This window comes from Callithrix jacchus, chromosome 3 (assembly GCF_049354715.1).
Source record: "Callithrix jacchus isolate 240 chromosome 3, calJac240_pri, whole genome shotgun sequence".
NCBI classification, from domain to species: Eukaryota; Metazoa; Chordata; class Mammalia; order Primates; family Cebidae; genus Callithrix; species Callithrix jacchus.
Window position 1 is genome coordinate 183,992,406 of NC_133504.1, and position 9,493 is coordinate 184,001,898.

At 45.1% G+C, this 9,493-nt stretch overlaps 1 protein-coding gene across 1 annotated transcript in view; it reads left to right on the forward strand.

The window, feature by feature from the left end:
* Window positions 1-1,925, forward strand: part of WDR1 (WD repeat domain 1) — a 43,667-nt gene extending 41,742 nt beyond the window's left edge. The window contains exon 15 of the mRNA XM_054253477.2: window positions 778-1,925. Within this exon, the coding sequence (XP_054109452.1) occupies window positions 778-884 (107 nt within the window). The 3' untranslated portion in view covers window positions 885-1,925. The remainder of the gene's footprint in view (window positions 1-777) is intronic.
* Window positions 1,926-9,493: the final 7,568 nt, after the last annotated feature.

Consider the following 9,493-nt stretch of genomic DNA (forward strand, 5'->3'; position numbering starts at 1 on the left):
TTGGTGGTTGCAGGAGCTCCCAGGCACCTGTGCCACCTGCAGGTTAAGGCTTCCTGCATCAGGGCGCATGCCGTGCCAGGTGGGGTGTGCTGAATCTGATCCTGTCTAGGCGGGGCTGCAGACCTAGAGGCTGGGGACCACCACCTGGACCAGGGGAGCAGAGAGCTGGTGGGAATCCCCTTGACTGCAGCTGGGAGCCTCCCTGGGCTTTGTGGGCAAAGCCAGCCACAGAGGAGCTGTAAGTGCACGGGCACTGTCTCACTGTTGGCATCTCAGGTGGGAAGAGGCAAGATGATGGGGAATCAGGAATCTGGTTGCCCACAGTGTGACTCCCAGAGGGGAAATCAGTGGCCCCCAGTTCTATGTTTTCCAGCCTTTTTTTGGTTGTCATGCCCAGCCCATTTTAATACCGTACGGACACAGCCTAGCACTTTGCGTGTTGTCTGCATGTCGTCGCTTTTATACATAAGAAGTTGTTATGTCACTCTTTCGGAACTTGGTTCTCAAGACTGGGAGAGGCGTAGCCACTGGCATCTGTAGGTGGAGCCAGGATTACCCTGCAGCACAAAAAGGGGTGCCCGGCCCTGGGGATCAGCAGTGCCAGGTGGAGAATTCCGCCCCACTGCCACCCTGCCAGACTCCTGAGTTACAATTCAGGGCCATTTTCTTGGGGGCCCTGTGATGATTTAGGCACAGATCATTCCATCTTCCTAGTCCAAGATGGACGTAGATGTGGAGAAGTTTGGCTTTTCATTAAACTGTACGCTTTCTTCTCAGATGCACACCGGCTGCATCACGTCAGCAGCCTGGCCTGGCTGGACGAGCACACGCTGGTCACCACTTCCCACGATGCCTCTGTCAAGGAGTGGACAATCACCTACTGAGGAGCCCCACCCCCGCCTCTGGACGGACCTAATCAGGGACTAGAGTTTAACTGCAGTGGAACATGTCATTTCTCTATTTCTGTGACGCGCCCCCTTGCCCCTGCCCCACTGCAAGAGGCAGTAGGGCCCCGTCATGACCCTCGTCTCTGCAGGGTGTCTGTACACGTTCTTCTGAAAGCTTTAGACAGGAACAGTTTGCACATGAAAAATAAAGCGAGCACTTAAACAATGTGTGGAGCGTAACTAGAACGCACAGCCCAACCAAACCTTGAGAATGCAGAACATTCCAGAGGCAGTAGCCTCCAAAGCACACAGAGCCCCCGGCCCTCCGTGGCCCTCTCTCACTGTTGGTCAGGGGAGGTTGTACAGGTGAATGAGCTGGGGCTCTCAGGCTCCTAACCGCAGAACATTTCTGTACTAGTGAGAAGAGGGAATATGCGTTGCAGTTCGGCAAAGCCGGAATTCTGTGCTGAGCAGATGTCTGTCTCTTCCCAGCGTGTGACTCACACCGTGTGGCTGCCTTCAGAGAGCCACCTCCAGATCAGATGGGGACACAACCCCTGGATATGTTTCATCGTCAGATTTTGTGCTTGATTTTAAGAATGCAATTGTGGTGGTTTTTTTTTTTTTTTTTTTTTAATGTATTTTAACTGTTGCCTGTCAGTGTTTACAAACTAGTGCTTTGACGGCACCGTGTTCAGGTTTTTAGAACCCTTGTTAGCCAGACTGAGGTGTCCTGGTCACTGTTTCACCATCATGCTTTGATGTTCTCCTGTCTTACCCTCTTCTGCTCCCAGGAGCAAAGGTTAATTTAAGGGCAAAGATGAAGTCACTGTAAACTAATCTGTCATCATTTTTATCTTTTCTTTTTCAGTGCAGAAATTAAAAGTAAGTATAAAGCACCATTGATTGGGAGTGTTTTTGCGTGTGTCGGAATCACTGGTAAATATTGGCTGAGAACAATCCCTCCCTTGCACTTGTGAAAACACTGAGCGCTTTAAGAGATTAGCCTGAGAAATAATTAAATATCTTTTCTCTTCATTGTGGATCACTGACTTTGTGTGATGGGGGTACGTGGGGCAGCTGGGTGGAGAGAAACCTCTGTGGGATTCTCATAGCTTTAGGGGGTCTTACCAGCCCACAGCCTCGGGCAGGAAATGTTTGGAATCCACCCATTATGTGGGGGAATGGAAGCCCCAGAGAAGGGGCTGGAACCCTCAATTCCTGTTCCCAGCCATACCGCAGGTCACCCTGTGACCTAGGTCACATCCCTTTCCTTCTCTGGGCCTAAATTTCTTTGTCAACTGACAACATTGGACCAGATGATGTCTACATCCCATCTGCTTCCCAAATTCTTAGCAGCCAGTGTAGCTTTCACGTAAGGAATAGCATGCATTTAGATGTTAAAAACGAAGTTCCCAAACATCCACATTGATTGCAAAGTGAAAGCCACTGTTTTTTGAAAGTGCCTTTTGTACTTTTGTAACAATTGTCAAGTTGTCTAAATTTGCAATCCCAGTTTTAAAAAACGCTTTCAAGAATCTTATTATACTGCTTCTTAGAAAAGTCAGGGAATAAAATGTTAGTCTATAACATCTGAAGCTGGGGCTGCCTCTTAAAATCTGCAAATGTACTTTGTTCCTATGTGTATTTTGGGTTAGGAGCAAGGTACTTTTTTTTTTGGAGAGCTTTTTGCTCTTGTTGCCCAGGCGGGAGTGCAGTGGCACGATCTCTGCTCACTGTGACCTCTGCTTTTCACATCAATAGGAGTGGTGAATCATTCAGTAAATGGTGATAAAACTGGGTGATGAGTCTTATTTACCTTATAGCAGACTAAAAGACTAAAGTTTTTAGACAATTAAACCATAAGAATTCAAGAAAATACTGAATTTAGTCACACAAACAGGAGTGTTTCTAAGAATGACAAAAATGGTAAAGAATGGTTCCATTTGTGAAAAAAGCCAGACTCAGAAGGTACAAATAAGCAAGGCCCTGAGGACCTTGTAAGGTCCATTGCAGAGGGGAGAGTACCTGTTCTTTCATGTAGTGAAATTAAAGGCTTAAAAATATCTACCCAGGATCTCCATCAGTTTCAAGGAGGAAGATCTGTATACTCAAAAGTAAGCTTTCAAAGAGAAAACTGAAATAATCCACTTTTTTTATCCCTGGAGAGAAAATACAGCCAGCATTTTCAAGCGAATCATTTATTGGCAATCCATGATCACAAGCCTGAGCGCCAATTGGAGTCGTTTTGGAAGAGGAAAGAAGCTGGACCCCAGGCATGACCCAGATGGACCCAATCCTCCACAGCTCCATTCAAGGCAGGGTCATACCTTCGTGCACACCAGCTGCATTCTGCAGACCAGCTTTGGCTACCTGGAGCATTTCAGGATTCCAAGGCCCTAGGCTGCACTGGAACTAGACATTGAACTGAGATCAATTAGCAATGACCAGCAAGGATCAACACTTGTGGATGGAGAGGGAAGGTAGTGTGCAGGCATCTCCCATGCTCATCGATCAGCTTAGGGCCTTGGAGACCTGACAGTTGCCCTAGAGGAAGCAGTGTAGTGAGAAGAAAGCCAGACTAAGGGATTCTGTTTCCAGCTCTGACACACTGACCTCTTGGTAAGAAGCAGCTGAACTAGAAGACTTAGCTCCTAAGGAAGCCAGACTAAGGGATTCTGTTTCCAGCTCTGACACACTTACCTCTCGGTAAGAAGCAGCTCAGCTAGAAGACTTAGCTCCTAAGAGCCTCGTGGGGATATATAACAAAGTCTGTTTCCATTAGGGCGCCGCCCTTGTGAAATGAGCATGTAGATAACCTGCATTTGAACAATCTGATCAGTTGTTGAAAAGTGAGTATGTTTGTGTTTACCTGTGCAAACTGACAGGATATGGTGGAATCAAATCCCTGCTGCAAAGGGGGATTTACGTTTACTGCTAATCACTGCATTAACAAAAATGTATTGCTCACCAAACTGACAAATTGTTTAGCATAACGATTTTTCTTCAAATGATTACTATGTTAGCAAAAGAATCTCTTGGGTTCAGCCTTACGGAAAATTTGCCCAGTGTTTGACCCCTAGCGTGTGAGAACAATGCATCGTATCTGGACCTCGGAGAGCTGGGAAGCCCTTTGTGCTGTAAACTAGTGCAGTGTGGTATTGTTGACACTAGGAAATTATTGGATACCCAAAGAACTTTCGGTTATGTGGAGATGTACTGTACCAGAAATGGAAAGTCAAAACAATTTTAAACATTGATAAATATCTCTACGACTTATAAACCCATTACATGTTATCATAGCAAACTTTAAAGAAAAATCTTCAAAACAGTAGTAGAAGAGTAGCATTGTTTTACACCTTGGAAAATCTCTTTCATGCCTGGCTTCTCCATTCAATGTGTGCACTACATTGTTTTAATTGAAATATTTGAAGAAAATCTGGTTTCCCACAGATTCACAGTCGGAAAAGGGAAAAGAACTTGAGTAGGATTTTCAGAGAACTGGGTTTTCATCCTTGGCACTATACGAAAATCCAACAAGTGAAATGTTCTTAACGGTTCATGCGATGTGAAATCTGAAACTAACAATGAATCGTTTGCCCTCTGTCAAAATGCACTTTGAACACATCTTTTATCTAGGCACAATTTTGTACCTTTCTTTGATTATTTGAAAAAAAAGTGATTCATTGAGTTTTGCTGATCTTTCAAATGTGGACAAGTTTCAGAAAGTATTTTCAAAAACCATATTTCTCCAGGTTACCACCAGTGTTGACAGAAACATGTTTAACTGTTAGGGACCCATAGGGCTCATAGAACTTGCAGTTCCAAATGAACATTTCAGGTCCCGGGTGTGTCTGTCCTCATGCTTTCCCACATCTGTCTTGTTTGCTAGGGTGAGGCTGTGTAGCATCTACATTTTGGTTTGGGAAGAGGCAGAAGGCGTGGCAGAGGCACACGTGCAGTCTTGAGGGCTGCACACTCACCATATCCACTCCCATTTTATGAGGAACTCTTAGTCATGTGAGCACATCTACCTTGGAGGGGCAGGTGGCTGGAGTAGGAGGCTAGCAGCCCCTGGTTAGGGGGCACCAGGCCCAGCCATGTCTCCATTGCTCCAGGGGACAGGAGAGCCAGCCCACTGTTCATGAGCCAAATTCTAATATAATACGTCCTTGGCACATTAATTTGCCTTGCTAAGCTTGAGTTGCTTTGAAGCAGATATGTGAATACAATTTTTCCTGACATCTCTACTAACAGTATCCTTGGATTGCAAGGTGGATTTTAAAAAATACTTTATCAATTGTAAGTGCTCATCTGCCTGAACCAAGATTTTCTCAATACAGTTACTCTGCAGCAAAAACAAAGTGGAGAAATGTTTGATTACTGAGATTGACATGAAATTGCTGAGATCGATATAAAACTGCAAATATCCATGATATAAACATGACATGAAGCTCCAGTCCCGATCTATAATATAAACTTAAAAATAAGGACGTGGTTACTGCAATGGGTAAAAGGTAAAAGGTATTTTCAGCAACTTTGGGGGTCCACCGGGCATCATGCCCGGGTCACCTGCCTCTTCTGGCAGTTCCTGTGACTTTGTTTCCGGCGCAGTTTGGAGGAAGGAACGCTGGGCTCGAATCAAGGACACTTACGTTCCAGACTTCTCTGTCATTGCCAGCTGCGCATCTTTTGCTGCAGACAAAATGCCTCTGTGGTTTTCAGTTTTCTCCTTTTGTTCGCTCATTTCTTTATTCATCATTTTTGCTGTTTTTTTGAGCATTATGTCAGGGACTGTGCTAGGTTAGGGGCTAGGGATATGGGAATTCCAAATTATAATAATAATGGCTGCTACTATTAACTAAGTAATGTGCAGATGATGTGCTATGCACTTCACAGATATTTAGGTTCACCTGATAAAATACAGGGTAGGCTGGGTACAGTGGCACACACCTGTAATCACAACTACGTGGAAGGATCGCTTGAGCCCAGGAGTTTGAGGCCAACGTGGGCAACATAGTGAGATCCTCCATCACAAAAATAAATAAATAATAAAATACAGGACATCCAGTTACATTTGAGTATCAGATACTTTTTTAGTACAAGTATATCCCAAATATTGCACAGACATACTAAAAACATTGTTGATCTGAAATTTAAATTTAACTGGGCATCCTGTACTTTTTTTTTTAACTAAATCTGTCAACGTTACAACTCTCACAATAGTTCTACGAGGAGTGGATGCTATCCACATGTAGCAGACAATGAAACGGACAATTTTCAGCTGGGTAATTTGGGGCAAATGATTGAACTCCAGCAGGAAGTTGAGACTTGAAATTAATTCTGCCTGACACTGAGCGCTGATGGAAGTTCTTTGTTATTTCAGATGCACAATCAAGACCAAAGGGCAGAAGATGCAAGAAGACAAGTTGCAGTGGTGTGGTTGCCGACTGTGAAGCAGTGAGCCACCAGTCTCTGTTAGTCAGCGTCGGCAAACGGATGGCAGCTCCAAGGGTTAAACCTAAGATAACAAATGAAGGGACCCTTTGGAGAGGCGCAAGGATTAGGGAAGGCAGGAAGGGGTGGAGGCACTCCGGAAGTAGCTCAGAAGGAAGCTGTCTCCCATGCTGGGCCTGCAGACACAAGGGGAGGGAACCTGTACCCACCAAGAGTGGGAGCCCAGAGAGACAGGCTGGGGTGTATCTTGGAGCCTCCCATTGGCCAAACCCAGTGGAAGCCATAAGGGGCCCTGGTTCACAGAGCCTCTCCCCAGCTCTGCAGCTGCTCCCCCTTGGCAGCTGCTCTTAGGTGCACAGCAGGACAGAACAACCAGTGTCCCTGCAGATGGGGGCAGTCCTGTGCATGGCCTCTATGGAACATCACTGTCCAGCTCCCGTCCTGTGGCTCCTCCAGCTTCAGATTGCGTCTTTTGTCCTCATGTTGCTGAATCCACGTCCCATATTGGCAGCTTGCCCCCCAGGGTAGCATCTGTATTCTGGGAAGGAAGCAAAAAGCTAAAGAAGGGAAGGTGGAGGAGGAAGGAGTTAGTGTTCATATCAGAGTAGCAAAGCTGTTTTTTGAGACAGAATCTTGTTCTATTGCCCAGGCTGGAGTGCAGTGGCACAATCTCGGCTCACTGCAACCTCTGACTCCCAGGTTCAAGCAATTCTCCTGCCACAGACTCCCGAGTAGTTGGAACTACAAGCAGTGTCACCATGCCCAGCTAATTTTTTGTATTTTTAGTAGAGATGGGGTTTCACCATGTTGGTCAGGCTGGTCTCGAACTTCTGACCTCAAGTTATCCGCCCACCTCAGCCTCCCAAAGTGCCAGTGTGAGCCACCACGCCTGGCCCAGAGCATCAAAGCTTTTCCTAGAATGACTTCTGACTTTCACTTAGGTCTCATTATGAGAATCGGACCACTGCTGGGTGTGAGGAGCACTGGAGCATGCAACATCTTAGCAGGACACACAATCACCTTGAACAGAGCTGGCAGAGACTGTCTGTGCTCACCCAGTATCAATTGGCTCCTACGTTTCTTTCCCAGCCTCCTTGCAGTGCAGCCAGGGCCCTGTGACTGTGACGGGGAGTGTGGGGCACCCCCAGGCAGGCAGTTAAGAGCAGTATGCATCCACCATCTCTCTCAGAATACGTGTTCTTAGAGGACACATGTTCCAGAAAGATCTGGGCTTGCCAGACATGGTGGTCCACACCTATAAACCCAGTGTTTTCAGAGGCTGAGGCAGGAGGATCACTTAAGGCCAGGAGTTTGAGACCAGCCTGAACAACACCGTGAGACCCCATTTCTACAAAAATCAAAAAATTAGCTAGACATGGTGGTGTATACCTGTAGTCCCAGCTATCTGGGAGACTGAGGTGGGGGGATGGCTTGAGCCCAGGAAGTCGAGGCTGTAGCGAGCTGTGGTCATGCCACTGCACTCCAGCCTTTGGTGACAGAGTAAGACTCTGTCTTCAAAAAAAAAGATGTGGCCTTAGGATGGAAGAGTCACCAGATTTGCAGCAGACTGTGGTGTGAGCAAGAAGTAAATCCCTATTTTACCGGCCTACTCAGATTTGATTGTTTGTTATCATAGCAGAACCTATTCTATGCTAACTTATATAGACAAAGAAACAATGAAATGCATGTCAGACTATCAGCAGTGTCTGCAATAGTCCACATCTGCAAAATGGGAAATTCTGCATATCTCATAGGGCTGCATGGGGATCACATGGAATACTCCAAGTAAAGCCATAAATCAATGCTTGACCCACAGTAAACGTAACTGATATGAGGCATTATTACTGTTGTTTTGTAGATGTGAAAGAAAGGCTGTTACCAAACTGTGCGTAATGTACACATGACATGCTGGTTACCACTGTGAAAGCAGAACGTGAAATAAGTATCCGACTAGCGATAATACACAACAAATTGTGACTGTGCTCCTCAAGAAGCCAGGTGGAGGCCAGGGGAAATTCACAGGATCTTCTCTGGCTGGGAAATCAGGGCAGGCTTCCTGGAGCAGGAGGTCCCTCAAGGCTGGAGAGGACACTGTGAGGTAATCAACCAAGACTCCGGATGTGACATTTCTGGAAAGTATCAAGATGGAATTTAGTATCTTTCAGTGTTCTTCTTACGTGGAATCATTTGTTCATTTCTCCTGCAGAGATTAAAAAACTACAAACCTCACATTCTTTAATATAAAAATCTCCATTTTTAAAAAATTCCTATATTTAGTCCTAGATTTCTGTGAGTCTTCTGTTTCCTCATTTGCCCCTGGCTATCATCATTCTATATAAAATCAGGACCACTGGCATCCTAATTGGCAGCTACTAGGAAACAGAAACTGAGAGAAGATAGGATTCTGAGGATGCCACTGCCTAGAAAATCTTGTTAGATAATGATGAAAGGAGCACTGATAACCACACGGGAGTTTTTCATTAGTGATGTCTAAATTTTGGGTCATCCAATTATCATTCTACTCTTTGCCTTGTGGCCACAAAAATGTTCTTGCTGGGTGAGTCTGAATTTATTAATTACCTATCAATCAAGCAGTTATATTATCAATAATTTATTCAAATATTTTTAATAAATAGCAATACAGATTAATCATTCATGTGATTAATTCTTAATCAGCTAATTAAAAGGGGGAAAAAAAACCTTAGAAGAAATATTCCAGAGACATCCCAAGACATCATCTACCCCATGCCAAGAAGGCACATTTTTTCATACCATGAGCCAGGCTAGCCCCGGGGACCCTAAACTGGGTCTTTTCACTTAGATTCTGTCACAACACTTTGCGATTATATACCTGATCTGGTACAATGACCATTCCACTCTTCCACTCCCTAATTTTTTTTTTTTTTTTTAAGGAGGATGAAAACCTCCTTGCCCATTGTACTCGTGTCTTTCGTATAAATGGTTATCAAGGTTTGTGCCTTAATAGGGACTTGAACAGGGCAAAGCTGTTCAGTCACACAACAAAACCAGTAATCCCCACAGGCCCTGGTGGGATGTCAGTATTATCCTTTCCATGTTTTGGTGTGGGAAATGGAATTGCAGGGAAGCTAGATTTGGAGTGACTTGTATCCCTGGGATGATGGAAGTGG